Here is a 14,341-nt window from a genome sequence, read left to right as displayed (position 1 = left end):
ATACACAAACGTACATACACATAGACACACACACACACACATACATACATATGCACACACGCCTCTACCAATTAGAGTCCACTTGCCAACCAATCAGCGCTCTCTTCTCATGCAGTATAAATTGTTGTTTTCCCCTTATATTGGTATTCATGCAAAGTGTCCTGATGAGTGCATGACAAAAAGCTTCGACCTGTCTCTTTTTTCAGCAATAATACCCTTTACCTCCCATAACACTCATAGCCAATATTTATGTTTCTTCTACATTGCTTATTTATTTTCCTCACAAGAATTTAGCTCTGTTGAGATGAAATGCACTCTCCAGTGTCCCTATCTCTGAGCTGGAAGCTCCAGGTTTGTGTCCCTCTCCAGGACTCTATGGCTATGAAAGGTGTATTCAATATGTGGCCAAACAGATTGATTATCAATCTGCAAATCCTTCCAATATGCCTATGGCAGGCAGTAAGAGTCTCTTGATCAGCCAGAACCATGTGATAGCTACAGGGCAGTAGCCTCTCCACATCAAAAGACTCAATGCACATGTTCTTGTCACAGGCTGTACCCCACGGCAAGCATCCTTCTCACTTGGAGGGACTGCCAACGCATACGCATGGACACACACACACACACATACATAAATCAGCACCCACACACATACACAATCATGCATAATCATATGCACAAACACTAACATACATAAGCACACACACACACATACAAAACACACACATACACAATCATACGCAAACATACACACACATTCGCATACACACGTGCACAAACATACATACACAAGCACACACACACATACACACACACACAAACATGCATACACACACACGTACATACACACGCAAACATGCATACATACACACACATATACACACACAAACATGCATACACTCACACATACATAAACATACAAACATGCATTCACACACACATACATACATACACAAACATGCATACACACACACATACATACACACACACACGCACACCACAAGCCTGTGCAGGAGAATAACCTGCAAATCCCATCGCCTTCCTGATTCCCCCCATTAAATCTGGCGTGGGAAGGGCTGAGAGCAGCCACTTAAGTCTTATCTTGCCACCGGTAGGATTCAACTTACCGGTGTTCCAAGGCTCTATAGGCAATCCTCAGCCTTGGGCTAACTGCAGTATCTTTGATTTACCGGTAGCTCTCTGAGGTGGGAAATACCCTTTGCTGGAGCCAGGAATGCCAACAGCAGCCAACAGACTGCCTGATTAGGATTTAATCCTGACGGGGCCCCCAGAAATGCCCACATTGGATCTGCCACCCACTTGCCAGCCAGTGGATGTGCCCAATGGTGCAAGCATTAAATTCTGCTCTAGCTGTGTGTAAAGAATGGTATAATATGGTCTTGATTCATGCTCTGGCTAGTCTCTGCCAATATGTAAAATTTGAGACATACGAACATATGAACATACGAATTAGGGGCAGGAGCAGACCACTCAGCCCCTCGAGCCTGCTCCGCCATTCAATGAGATCATGGCTGATCTGATTGTAACCTCAACCCCACAATCCCTGCCTCTCCCCGATAACCTCTCGCTGTTCATTTGATTGTTAATCTTGATTGTTAATCAAGAATCCATCCACATCTGCCTTAAAAATATTCAAAAACCCTGCTTCCACTGCCTTTTGAGGAAGAGAGTTCCAAAGACTCACAACCCTCCGAGAGAAAAAATTTCTCCCCATCTCTGTCTTAAATGAGCGACCCCTTATTTCTAAACAGTGACCCCTGGTTCTAGATTCTCCCACAGGAGGAAACATCCTCTCCACATCCACCCTGTCAAGAACCCTAAGGATCTTAAAGGTTTCAATTAAGTCACCTCTTACCCTTCTAAACTCCAGCAGATACAAGCCTAACCTGTCCAACCTTTCCTCATAAGACAACCCACCCATTCCTGCTATTAGTTTAGTGAACCTTCTCGGGGCTGCATCTAACACAGTTACATCTTTCTTTAAATAAGGAGACCATTACTGTACATAATACTCCAGATGTGGTCTCACCAGTGCCCTATACAACTGAAGCATAACCTCCCTACTTTTGTAGTCAATTCCCCTCACAATAAATGATAACATTCTATTAGCTTTCCTAATTACCTGCTGGACCTGCATACTAACCTGTTGTGAGTCATGCACTAGGACACCCAGATCCCTCTGAATCTCAGAGCTCTGCAATCTCTCACCATTTAGATAATAAACGTCTTTTTCATTCTTCCTGCCAAAATGGACAATTTCACATTTGTTCACATTATACTCCATTTGCCAGATCTTTGCCCACTCACTTAACCTTTCTATGTCACTTTGTAGCCTCCTTACATCCTCTTCACAATTTACTTTCCTACCTATCTTCATGGCAAATTTAGCCACTATTCCTTAGATCACTTCGTCCAAGTCATTTATATAAATGTACAATTGTTCTCATAGTCATCTTGGTAAAATTCAGAAAACAGCAACTCAGCTCTCGAGCCACAGAAAACTCTTTCCAGCAATAATTGAGGATAGACAAAGTCAGAAGCTATATTCCCTGTAATTTCTCTTTGCCGTGCACAGGTTGTTTGTTGCACTGTGCAGTTTAAAGATTGCTGTGCTTGCCTGTATCTTAATGGGAACGGACTGGCGATTAGTCAGCTTGTTCTCTGCGTGGTACATTCCAGGTTGCTCCCAGCCGCATGTCTACACAGCCTAAAGGGTCAGGGATTCTGAGTAATGGGAGGGCAGTGATGACCAGCGGAATTTTCCAAATATTACCGGGGGCCTGGTTGCCACGACCAGACATGTTGTGGTGGAGGGTGAGGGAGATTTGCAGGAGATCACAAGGAAAGTCTATCCCAGGTCAACCAGAACAGTGTTTTTTTTTTATCTACTCATGGTATATAGGTGTCACTGGCTAGGCCAGAATTTATTGCCCACCCCTAACTACCCTTGAGAAAGTGGTGGTGAGCCAGCTCCTCAAATGGCTGCAGTCCATGTGGTGGAGGTAGATCCACAGTGCTGTTAGGAAGGGAGTTCCAGGATTGAAGCAATGCCAATACGGTTGCAAGTCAGGACGGTGTGTGGCTTGGAGAAGAACTTGCAGGTAGTGATGTTCTCCTGTCATGTATCTCCTGACTTTGTTCTTCTAAGTGTTAGAGGTCGCAGGTTTGGCGATTGCTATCGAAGGAGCCTCGATGAGTCGTTACAGTGCACACAGTGCAGATCGTACACACTGCTGCTGCTGTGCGGCAGTGGGGGAGGGAGTGAATGCTTATGATGGCAGGTGGAGTGCCGACCAAGTGAACTGCTCTGTTCCGGATTGTGTCCATCATTCCAGTAACTTGAATGCAAGTTCTGGCCTGATGCTCCCAGTGCTGTACTGAGGGAGTGCTGCATTGTCAGAGGTGCTGTTTTTCAGATGCAGTGCTAAAGTGAGCCGCTGTCAGCCCTCCAAGGGGATCATAAAAGATCTCATGGTGCTGTGTGGAAAAAGGCAGGGGATTTCTCCCTGGTGTCCCAGGCAATATTTATCCCTCAACCAACATAACTAAAAAGGCATATTCTTAAACCATTTAGCTGGTTACTGATTGATGTGCGCAACCCGCCATGTTGCCAACACATTGCGTCAATCACCGATTGATCATTTTCTGATTTCCGTTGGCGGTAAAGGGCTGTGCGGGTGCCCCCGAGCTTATGAAAACCACTACATGAATGAAAGTTTAACCTACAGAGCCAACCAATAACGTTATCTTAATTTGTACCCAGGGATCTCGATGGACTCTGCAGGCGACCAGGATGAATTCCAACTTTGTAAGTAAATGCAAGCTTGTGTCTCTTCCGGCACTAGTATTCTAATTAGAATAGACTTTATGAAAACTTCCTCATTAGACACTGTCATTAACACTTTTTCAATGCTCATGTTTCAGGGCGGTTTTATCATACAACCCGACCAGATGCAGGTACAGTGGAATATGTTCTCACCTCTTGACAATTAAAGTTTGTTTGTGGAAAGCAAAGTGAAATGTTTCCGTTGCTGATGCTTGGTGGAGTGACTAGGGATATCAATGAAACAAATATTAAATAAGTAATTTTTTTTTGAAAATTATGCTGGTTTTCCTCTCTCCAAATTTCTCCCAGCCTAAGTCTTTAACTTAAAATGGAGCATGACCTCAAGGTCCTTGCTGCTTTCCATAGCTCACCTTGTTATAGGCTGCTTGCCATGTGTGAAACCCAGGCAGTGAGTGTTTTTATTTATTCTATTTTGGGATGTGGGCATCACTGGCAAGGCCAGCATTTGTTGCCCATTCCTAATTGCCCTTGGAGTGAGTGGCTAATATCAGAGGCCAGTTAAGAGTCAACCACATTGCTGTGGGTTTGGAGTCACATTTAGGCCAGACCAGGTTAAGGATAGCAGATTTCCTTCCCTAAAGGGCATTAGTGAACCAGATGGGTTTTTATAGCAATTGATGATAGCTTCATGGTCACCATTACTGAGACTAGCTTTCAATTCCAGATTTTATTAAGTGATTTAAATTCCACCAGCTGCCACGGTGGGATTTGAACCCATTAGCCTGGGCCTCTGGATTACTAGTCGAGTGACATTACCACTATGCCACCATCTCCCCCCTGTCAATAGGTATTGAGTGGGCAGCACTCGTGCCTCCAAATCAGAAGCTTGTGAGTTCAAGAGCCACTCAGAGACTTAAGAGCACATTAAGCTAATAAGCCGAACGCAGTACTGATAGAGTGCTGCACTGTCAGAGGTTGCGTCTTTCAAATGAGAAGTTAAACAGAGGCTACTATCCACTCTCTCAGGTGGATGAAAAAGGCCCCCAGAGCACTGTTTTGTAGGAGAGCAAGGGAGTTATCCCTGGTGCCCAGGCCAATACTTACCCCTCAATCAACATCATTGAAACCAATTATCTCGTCATTATCACATTGCTATTCATGGTAGCTTGCTGTGTGCAAATTGGCTGCTGCATTTCTTGCATTAAACCAGTGACTATCATGGCACTGTTACAAGTGAGCTCACTTGCAATCCTGGTCAGTGTTTACCCTTCATCCAGCACGTCAAAACAGGTGAGCTAGTCATTTACTTCATTGCTGTTTGTGGAATCTTGCTGTGCACACATTTGGCTGCCAGGTTAGACTCCATGTACCCAGCTTTGCCCCCATAGTCCCTAATAACAAAAATCTATCAATCTCAGATTTAAAATGAACAATTGATCCAGCGTCAACTGCGATGGAAAAGAGTTCCAAACTTCTACCATACTGTTTAGGTAGAAGTGTTTCCTAATTTCCCTTTTGAGAGGTTTAGCTCTAATTTTTAGGCTACATTCCTTACTCTAGACCACCCAACCAGCAGTGATAGTTGTTCTCTACCTGCCATATCTGCTCCCCTTATTATCTTGAAAATTTCAATCAGATCACTGCTTAACTTACTGTCTACATCATAGCATCTACCTTGACCAATTGCTGACAGTCAAAGGTATGGGCGCCAGCACAGAAGAAGGCCATTTGGCCCATTGTCCCTTCGATGGTTCTTTGAAAGAGCTATCCAGAGAGCCCCACTCCCCCCCTACCATTTCCCTTAGCCCTGCAGTTTGTTCTCCTTCAAGTATTGGATAAATGGTGATTGGCATTTGTCTTAGCCACTGAACTCGATGTTATCATGAAGGGTTTCTGAGAGCTTGGTGAGACTCTATAAATACTGGTCTCTATACTAATCAATCCTACTAATCGCTTTTACTTGTGGCTTTTGTTTTCTTCCACAGACTCTTAATGCCTTTTTGATTGTTACTTTTATTCCACTGTTTGATATGGGCATCTATCCTCTGATTGGGAAGTGTAAAATCAACTTGACGTAAGTGTTAATAAGCTTTTAATTGCTCTTGCATTTCTCGATAAATTGCTGTTACTAAATGAGGAAAAGGTGAAGGAGGGAACATAGAGAACTTACAGCACAGAAGGAAACTATTTACCCATCATGTCCATGCTGGCTGAAAAAGAGCTATTCAGTCTAATCCCACTTTCCATTTCTTGGCCCCTAGCCCTGTGTGTTACAGCACCTCAAGTATATATCCAAGTGTACTTTAAGCGTCGTGGGGGTTTCTGCCTCTGCCAGATTTTCAGTCTGCGAGTTCCAGACCCCCACCACCCTCTGGGGAAAGATTTTCTCCTCAGCTCCATCCAATCCTCCTGCCAGTTACTTTAAATCTAGGCCCCTGGTTATTGACTTCTCTGCAAAGGGAAATTGGTCCTTGCTATCCACTCTATATGCACCCCTCATAACTTTATAACCCACAATTAAATCTCCCATCAGCCTCCTCTGTTCCAAAGCAAATAGCCCCAGAGAGCCCAAGCTTTCCTCGTAGTTAAAATTTCACATGCCTGTCATCAGCTTTGTGAACCTCAATCTGTACCCTCTCCAGTGCAACCATACCCTTCCTGTAATGCAGTGCCCAGAACTGGACGCAGTACTCTAGCTGTGGCATAACATTGTGTTAGCATGCATCTGTAAATTGCTGGAGTAAGCCATGTAACTCTGAGACTGAATTAAGCAGAACAGCCCACAAAGCTGCCACTGCCTAAACCCACCACCTGGGTGAACAAGGGCAGCAGGTGCGTGGGAGCACAACCAGCTCCAACTTCCCTTGAAACCACACACCGTCCTGACTTGGAACTATATCAACTTTCCTTCATCGTCGCCAGGTCAAAAACCTAGAGCTGGCACCCTAACAGCACTGTGGGTGTACCAACGCTACCTGGACTGCAGCAGTTCAAGAAAGTGGCTCAGCACCACCTTCAGAAGGACAATTTGGGATGGACAGCAAATGCTGGCCCTGCCAGCGGTGCCCACATCCAAAATATCCTGGAACTCGCTACCCCAAAAAGCCCTGGATGCTGGGAGTCAATTGAAAATTTCAAAACTGAGATTGATGGATTTTGGTCAGGGTATCAAGGGTTATGGAACTGAGGTGGGTAGATAGAATTGAACTTTAAATCAACCATGATCTAATTGAATGGCAGAACAAGTTCATGGGTTCTGAATGGAATACTCCTGTTCCTACATTCCTAAGAATGTTTTCTTTAAACTGCATAGCGCTGGTGAAGAAGATCCAGTTTCCATCCATTGTCACTGTCGAGTTAGCTGATCTCACCTGGGCAGCTGCTGCAGGAATTACAATTGGCCTTGAGCATCCCTGGCTCTAGGTTCTCATTCCTCGTTGCAGTGTGATGATTTTGCCAGAAAGTGATGAATTTTGATAATGACTCAGTGAGCCCAAGCTTGCAAAACCCAAAACAAAACATCTACTGTTAGATGTGATTCCGCGATTGGGCAGCACTTACTGAACAATATTGAGTGTGCTAATAGTGACACTCACAACCAATTTAAGATAATCAGTTGAGCTTGTAGCTTGGCTCATTTAGGCTTGCTAAAAGTAACATGCATTCATACACAGGGACCAGTTCTCTGCAAACAAAAGGAATAGGTTCAAGCATTGCATCTTTTTTGAAACATCCGGGAACTTGGGGAGCCTATAGTTCCCCATTGCTTTCTCCATGGCAACACCTCGGTCAATCAAAGTCAACTTGCCATCCAATCAGCACCCTTTTCTCCTGTAGTATAAATTGTTATGAGCATTTGAAATTTGGTATTCTTGCATTTGTCCTGATGAGTACAAGATTAAAAAGCTTTGGCAACATGTCTCTCTTTTCAGCAATATTCAAGATAAAGATGTGTATTTATATAGCGCCTTTCTCAACCTCTGGACATCCCAGAGTGCTTTACCTCATTGTCAATGGAGTACTTTTGAAGCGTAATCAACATCATGCTTCAACAACAACTTGCGTCAATATAGTGTCATTAATGTAGTGAAACATCTCGAGGCACCTCATGGGATCATTATCGAGCAAAATTTGACACTGAGCCATGTAAGGGGATAAATAAGGAGCATACTAGGAGGTGGGCCATATGGCCTCTTCCTTCCATCTTGGGACAACTGATTGAATTTGGGTTGCAATACACGTCTCTCGCCAAACACTCAAATGGCTACCTGACACTAACGTGTTGCATGGTCACCTTACATTAGTGAGTTCAAAAAATAAATTCCACAGAAACTCTATGGCTATATTAAAGGAACATTTTATTATTCTCAGTTACTCCCTGTACTAGGAACAGGCACCAAACCTGTAAGTCTTTTTAACAAGAAATGTTGGTGATTTATTTATTTTCTATTGAACATTGAGAGGATACTCAAAGGTCAAGTAAAGGCTCAAAGGGCCATGTAGCCTGCTCCTGCTTTTGTTTTGTATGTTCTGACGAAACGCAGTTAATCAACGGGCCCACTTGAAATTGGATGGGATAGTAGGTTTCCTGCTTGCAGACTGTATATTGCTTCCCCATAGACCTGTAGTTTGGAAGTCCCAACTGTAAGCTTTTCCAGTAAATTGTGTCACACTGCAAGAATGTGAACAAACAATACCAAAGCTGAAAAGCATCCCAGTGAAAACCTTGTGTAAAAAGTGTGCTGTTATATATAGTAAGTAATAGGCAGCAGAGTAACTTCAACGCTGCAATATATAATTCATGCGTTCAGGGGTTGGTCATAAATCCCTCAGCTACAATGCAGCCTGTAACTCACTCCCGGGTACTTATTATTCTATGTATAAACGATCTGAATTCCTCAATTAGATTCCAGCCTGTAACTCACTCCCGAGTATCCATATTCTATATGTGAACCATCTGAATTCTTCAATTAGATTCCAGCCTGTAACTCACTCCCGAGTATCCATTACTCTGTATGTGAACCATCTGAATTCTTCAATTAGATTCCAGCCTGTAACTTACTCCCGAGTATCCATTACTCTAGGTGTGAACCATCTGAATTCTTCAATTAGATTCCAGCCTGTAACTCACTCCCAAGTATCTATTATTCTATATGTGAACCATCTGAATTCCTCAATTAGATTACTTTTTTCCAATCATGCAATCTATCTTCTGTTCTTGGTGGATCTTCCATATTCTGTAAACTTGAACTTATTCAACGCTCTGCTGCCGATCTCCTAACCCACACCAAGTCTCCTTCATCTCTGACCCTCGTGCTTGTCGAACTACACTCGCTCCCAGTTCACCAGCACCTCAAATTTGTAACTCTCAACCTTCAACTCCATTGGCTGTCAAGGGATCTGGGGAGAACCTGAGGTGGTGAAAGGAGCAAAATAAATGCAAGATCCATATTTCTTTCTCAATTTTCCATGCTTAGCCGTTCAAAGTGTGACTGGTTACTGCCTGAGACCCAAGATGCCACAGGACTCCCCCCCATCACCTTGCTCCAACCAGTCCATGAGAATTTTCTCACTCCTACATCGAAAGAAACTGCTGGGCTTTACGACGCCGTTAAGTTATGCAAGATTCGGAAGGAGCTTAACAGGGTAGACACCGAGGGCAGAATCTTCTGCACTCCCCTTGGCAAGTTCAATGGCAGGGGGGCATTAATCAGGTAGGAGGGTGGTGGGTAGGGACCCAGACACTTACGCACCTTCACCCCGGTTACGTCCATGGTGGAAAGGCCTGTGGATGGCCCCATTGCCAATTGTGCCCCCCCTCCCACCCCCCCCAGTGGCATTGCTCAGTACAGATGAGCTGCCGGTCTTTGATTGGCTGGCAGCCCTTGGCAGGCAGGATTTCTGCCCCTCCGGGGTCCTTGATCGCGGGGAAAGGCCCGCTGCTGGCCTGTTAAGTGCCTAATGCAAGCAAGCCTCCTTGAAAAGAGGCGATGCAGAGGTATGACTGATTCCACAGCCGACTGTTGAGCTCACCCCCCCACAAGAGGCTGGGAATTCTAAACACGGGGGCACACAGTCTCAGGATAAGGGACTGACCGTTTAGGACCGGGATGAGGAGAAATTTCTTGACTCAAAGTGGGGTATGAAGCTTTGGAATTCTCTGCCCTAGAGGGTTGTGGATGCTCCACCATTGAATATATTTTTTCAGCCACGGTAAGCAGATTCTTTGGTCTCTCAAGGAATCAAAGGGAGCGGGTGGGAAAGTGGAGATAAGGTAGAACGTCGGCTGTGATCATATTGAATGGCGGGGTAGGCTCAGTGACCCATGTAGTCTACCCCTGTTCCTATTTCTTATGTTAAGCCCCTTTGAGCCGCAAACCCTCTTTTGCTTCCTCACTGCTCCCTAGGCCCCTCAGACGGATGACAGTCGGAATGGTCCTTGCGTCAATGGCGTTTGTAGCAGCGGCCATTGTGGAGGTCGAAGTCCAGGTACAAGCGGCGGATAGAGTGGTGCCCACTCTGTGCGGGTGATCAGAGAACCTTAGAGGAAACGTGCGACTAGGGGCTCGTTTTGTAAGCCGCACCTCGAGCTGGTAAAACTGGGCAGGGGAGGAAGAGTAGCAGCAGAGGGAGGCAGGAGGGCCGCGAGCCAGAGAACACAAATTGAAGAGAATTGACAGGGAGATGAGGCTCTTTAGTTATGCAGCGAGTCGTTATAATCTGCAATGCGCTGCCAGGGAAGACAGTAGAAGCAGATTCAATAGTAACTGTCCCAAGAGAACTGGATGAATACTTGAAAAGAAAAGCTCTACAGGGCTATGGAGAAAGAGCCAGGGAACAGGGACTGATTGGATACCTCATTCAGGCATGATGGGCTGAATTCCCTTCTTCTGGGCTGTGTGATTCTAAAGTCTGAATCTAATTTCTCGAACTAATTGGCCTTCATTACCTGGCAACAGACTGGGACTAAAGCAGTCTGTTTGTAACCATGGTGTTATATTTGACCCCACTATGAGCTTACAGCAATGATTGATACTGCCTTTTTTTTTACCCCTGTAGCATTGCCCAGCTTCACCACTGTATCAGCTCATCTGCTGCTGAAACCCTCATTCGTACCCCTGTTCCTTCCAGGCTTGACTATTACATTGTGCTTCTGGCTGGTCCACCTTCAGTAAACTTGAGGTCATCCAAAACTCTGCTGCACCATTCCCATTCTCCTGTCACTCTCTCCGCTCTCTGTTCCACAATGGCTCCTGGTCAAGCCACATCTTGATTTTAAGATTCTCATCCTTGTTTTCAACTCCCTCCATGGCCTCGCTTCTTCCTATCCCCATAATTTCCTCCAACCCCACAAACCTTCAAGATATCTGCGCCCGTCTAATACTGGCCGCCTGTACGTCCCCGATTTTAATTGCTCCACCATTGGTAGCCATGCTTTCAGTTGCCTGGGCCTGAAGCTCTAGAATTTCCTCCCTAAATTTCTCTGCTCTCTACCTTGCTCTCCTCCTTTTGAGATGCTCCTTAAAACCTATCCCTTTGACCAAGCCCTTTGGTCATTGCTTCCTCTGCCATTCTCTCGGCCTTTTACCCTCTTCCTAGATTCCATTAATGCCCAAAAAAATCTATTGAAATCAGTCGTGAATATACCCGATGACTGAAGTAGAGAATTCCAAAGACTCACAACCCTTTGAGTGAAGAAATTTCTCCTCATCTCAATGCTGAATGGCCAACCCCTTATCCTGAGACTATGACGCCCGGTCCTAAATTCTCAAAGCTTTCCCAATTGGCAAGATGTGTTATGAGGAGAGAGGGATGTAGCGGTGGACATGCAATCGTAATTTTGTTTTCAGCCAAGCATTACTCTGGCCTCAGGTGACAACCCCGAGCAGTACATGGCACAAAACAAACATTAAGGTTTTTCTTTTAATTGTCATTAATTCTTGGGAAGCGGACCTCACTGGCAAAGCCAGCAGGTGGCCGTCCATAGATCCTCTGAGTAATGCTTTAATAAGACTTACCAGGTCAACCACATTGGATGGGACATGAGTCACATATTTAGGCCAGACCGGGTACCCTTCCCTGAAGGTGATGAGTGAATATGGGGAGGGGGTGGCATAGTGGTAATGTCACTGGGCTAGTATTCCAGTAGACCCAGGGTCGAATCCCACTGTGGCAGATGGTGAAATTTGAATTCAATAAAAATCTGGCATTGAAAGTCTGATAAAGACACAAAACGATCGTCGTAAAAACCTATCTGGTTCACTTCATTCCCTTTAGGAAAGGAAATGTGCCATCCTCATCTGGTCTGGCCTCTATGTGATTCCAGAGGGATGGGCAATAAATGCTGGCCTAGCCAGCGATGTCTGCATCTGTTGAACAAATATTAAAAAAAAGAACCAGCTGGATTATTAATGATAGTCCGAGAATCTAGATTTTGTAATTGAGTTCAAATTCCTAAGCGCCATGGTGGGAGTTGAACACAGGTCCAAGCTTCACTATGTCACACCACTGTACCCATATTTTAGATTAAAATTAAACCAGTCAGATTTGCAAGTCCATCAGGCCAGAGGAACTGGATATATTTTGCCGTGTTGAATGTTTTACACCATGTTGACATCCTTTTACTCTTCAGAGAACAGTGATGCCTGAGCCTGTAACTAATGAAAGTTACATTCAGTTCCTGAACCTAGCAGATAAAAACATAAACGTTACTCTCCAAGGACAAGATGGCTTTCCAATCACCATGGCCCCCTTTCAGGTAAATGTTGACACTACCATACACTCACACTCTCCCAGCTTCCTGCAAAACCCTGATGAAAAGAGGAAACCGATATCCAGGCCGGGATTTTCTGCCCCCGGCGCGACAGGTCCCTCCACAGGGAATGAGGCAGGTCATTCAAACTCCCAATCGCTTTGGCGGGACTGGAAAATCCCACCGGTGGGGGGTGTTAGAAACAGCCCTGTTTCTAAAAAGCTTGCACCTTCCTGCCTCCAAGACCTGGCTAATGCTGGGAGGGTGTTAGGAGATAGAGACAGTTTCAGGATGTTATATTTGTATTTGTGGGTGTTAGGAATGGGTTTTAGCTTTAATGTTTATATTTGATTTATATTTCTGTATCTGTGTGTTAAGAGAGGTTAAATTGAGTTTTAGTTTCGCTTTAAAAGGTATCTGCATTTCTATTGAGAGTTTTACGATTGTGGCAGCTAAGTTAAACAAACAAGAGTAAAGAAACTGGGCTGTTGCTTAGCAACAGGGGCCCAGAGAGGCAGGTCCCTCCCACAGTTACATGCAGAAAAACTAAAGAAACAGCAGTTTTGAGTTCAGTTTGAAGACAGGTGCCAAACATAAGGCACCTCGAAAGGACAGATAGCTAATCCCAAGCTACAATTGGTTGAAAGGAGCTGCCAGAGAGAGACTGGAGTAAAAAAGACAGATAGCAAGTCCCAGGCTAAAGAAACCCAGTGGAGTGGAACAGGAGAAAATCCCAAGCAGACCGTCTAGTCAAAGGAAGGACAGGAACCTGGAAAAGGTCCTGTTAAGTGAAGTTAAGAGTGAGGGGCAGAGAGAATGGCTCCAGGCTTCAGATTTAAAGACACAAAAGTTGCAGAAAGCAGATTTAAAGCAAGAACAGCTTGCAAGAGGCAAAAAGGTCCAAAGAGATGGCTGACAGTTTGTAACTCGTTGCTATGGGCATGTGGATCAGTGGTATACTGTTGGTGGCTGAGTCAGTGCGTGGAAGACAGCTTGAATGCATGTGATGCAGGGAAGAGAAACATCGGAAGGAGAACTCGAAACCCTGGAGGTGAACCCTTGCAGAAGGCATCTGAGAGAAAGTGTCAATTTGGGAGAAGATTCCAAAGCAAGTCCTTGGAGAGTGGAGATTGGAAATCCTCATATGAAAGACAGAATTCAGTAAGACCAGTTGGTTCACGGTGTGACAAGCGTCTGGGGAGGGAGTTGAGGAGAGATCCATAGCACTTGGTTTCAGAGTGTGGTGTGTCTGACCACAGGTTGCCAATTGGTTTACATGGACTGTGTCCTTACTGTGAACATTAGAGTAAGATAGCTTTTGTAACTTGTGTTATCCTTACAAATCTGTATTTACCTGTAAAGATATTGTTTTGGGTGAAGGAGCATTGTAATATAATTCATCTTTTCTTGTTTAATAAATGTTTTATGCTTTTGTTAAAAGCTCATTAGCTGACTCCAGTGACTCTGTTCAGTAGCCAGTCTCCATGTATCTAAACAAACAAATAAAAGTTAGGATCTATCAAGCTGGGTTCCATCCTGGGGTCAGGCTTGTCCAGGGGTAACCTCAACTGGGATCATAACAAGGGTTAGCCATGGCTCAGCTTTCACTTCTTGAGACAGAACATCGTGTATTTGAGTGTCAATCTATAATTAGGGGAATTGATAGCTTCCTTTGTAAGCAGGATCGAGAGTCCCACATGGTATGTTGCCTGCCCGGTGCCAGGGTGAGGGACATCTCTGACCGGCTTGAAAGGATATTGGAGAAGGAGGGGGAGGATCCA

At 44.7% G+C, this 14,341-nt stretch overlaps 1 protein-coding gene across 1 annotated transcript in view; it reads left to right on the top strand.

Annotated features, from left to right (window-relative positions):
- slc15a2 (solute carrier family 15 member 2) overlaps positions 1-14,341 on the top strand; it is a 107,028-nt gene that overhangs the window by 57,320 nt on the left and 35,367 nt on the right. Inside the window, exons 12-16 of the mRNA XM_041201225.1 lie at positions 3,785-3,829; positions 3,946-3,978; positions 5,794-5,882; positions 10,216-10,297; positions 12,441-12,566. Coding sequence (XP_041057159.1) covers positions 3,785-3,829; positions 3,946-3,978; positions 5,794-5,882; positions 10,216-10,297; positions 12,441-12,566 — 375 coding nt within the window. The remainder of the gene's footprint in view (positions 1-3,784; positions 3,830-3,945; positions 3,979-5,793; positions 5,883-10,215; positions 10,298-12,440; positions 12,567-14,341) is intronic.

This window comes from Carcharodon carcharias, chromosome 12 (assembly GCF_017639515.1).
Source record: "Carcharodon carcharias isolate sCarCar2 chromosome 12, sCarCar2.pri, whole genome shotgun sequence".
Classification (NCBI taxonomy): domain Eukaryota; kingdom Metazoa; phylum Chordata; class Chondrichthyes; order Lamniformes; family Lamnidae; genus Carcharodon; species Carcharodon carcharias.
The sequence above is the reverse complement of the archived record's forward strand: the minus strand, read 5'-3'. Positions and strand labels throughout refer to the sequence as shown.